Genomic DNA, 710 nt, shown 5'->3' with positions numbered 1-710 from the left:
ATGGGTTTCAGGTTTACTCTATTCACATGTCCTCCGGATTGATTTCTGTCCCTGGATTACTCTTTATGATGGCGTGCGGGGCTGTGGGCGGAGATCCCGTCTCGAAAGGAGGTGGGGACGGAGGTGGGCGGGGTACCTGATGGAGGAGGGGGCGCGGGGCGGGTCCGGGTCGGGGCGGGTGATGTGGCCCCGCCCGGCCGTCCCCGCCCCCTCGCCGCGTCCGGGCCTCGCTGGAGCCGCCGCCCGAGCTTCCCAGCGCTGCGGGCCGGCCGGAGAGGGGCGCCCAGACCCGCGGACGCCGGGCCCGACCAGCATGTGGAAGCTGAGCCGCAGCCGGGTGCTCCTGGACGAGCCCCCCGAGGAGGAGGACGGACTGCGGGGGGAGCCGCCGCCCGCCGCGGACGCCAGCGCCGCGCAGGTGGGGGGCGCGCAGGTGGGGGGCGCGCAGGTGGGGGGCGCGCAGGTGGGGGGCGCGCAGGTGGGGGGCGCGCAGGTGGGGGGCGCCAGGTGGGGCCCGGCTGCTAGACTGTGCGTGCAGGGGGGGGCGCGCAGGTGGGGCCCGGGCTGCGTAGACGGGGGCGCGCAGGGGAGGCTGCCCCCGGAGGGCCGGCGCGCGGGAAATCGGGGGCGAAGCAGGGTAGCGGCGGCGCAGGGTCCGGCCCTGGGCCCCCGGCGGCCCGGTTAGGAAGCCCCCAGGGGGGGTCCCCGGG

The 710-nt window shown here is 77.2% G+C and overlaps 1 protein-coding gene across 1 annotated transcript in view; it reads left to right on the top strand.

Annotated features, from left to right (window-relative positions):
* The first annotated feature begins 247 nt into the window (after positions 1–247).
* The window catches only part of TDRP (testis development related protein), a 14,701-nt gene continuing 14,238 nt past the window's right edge, over positions 248–710 (top strand). Inside the window, exon 1 of the mRNA XM_006105121.3 lies at positions 248–418. Within this exon, the coding sequence (XP_006105183.2) occupies positions 314–418 (105 nt within the window). The 5' untranslated portion in view covers positions 248–313. The remainder of the gene's footprint in view (positions 419–710) is intronic.

The sequence above is a fragment of the Myotis lucifugus genome, unplaced genomic scaffold, assembly GCF_000147115.1.
Source record: "Myotis lucifugus unplaced genomic scaffold, Myoluc2.0 scaffold_636, whole genome shotgun sequence".
In the NCBI taxonomy this organism is placed as follows: domain Eukaryota; kingdom Metazoa; phylum Chordata; class Mammalia; order Chiroptera; family Vespertilionidae; genus Myotis; species Myotis lucifugus.
The sequence above is the reverse complement of the archived record's forward strand: the minus strand, read 5'-3'. Positions and strand labels throughout refer to the sequence as shown.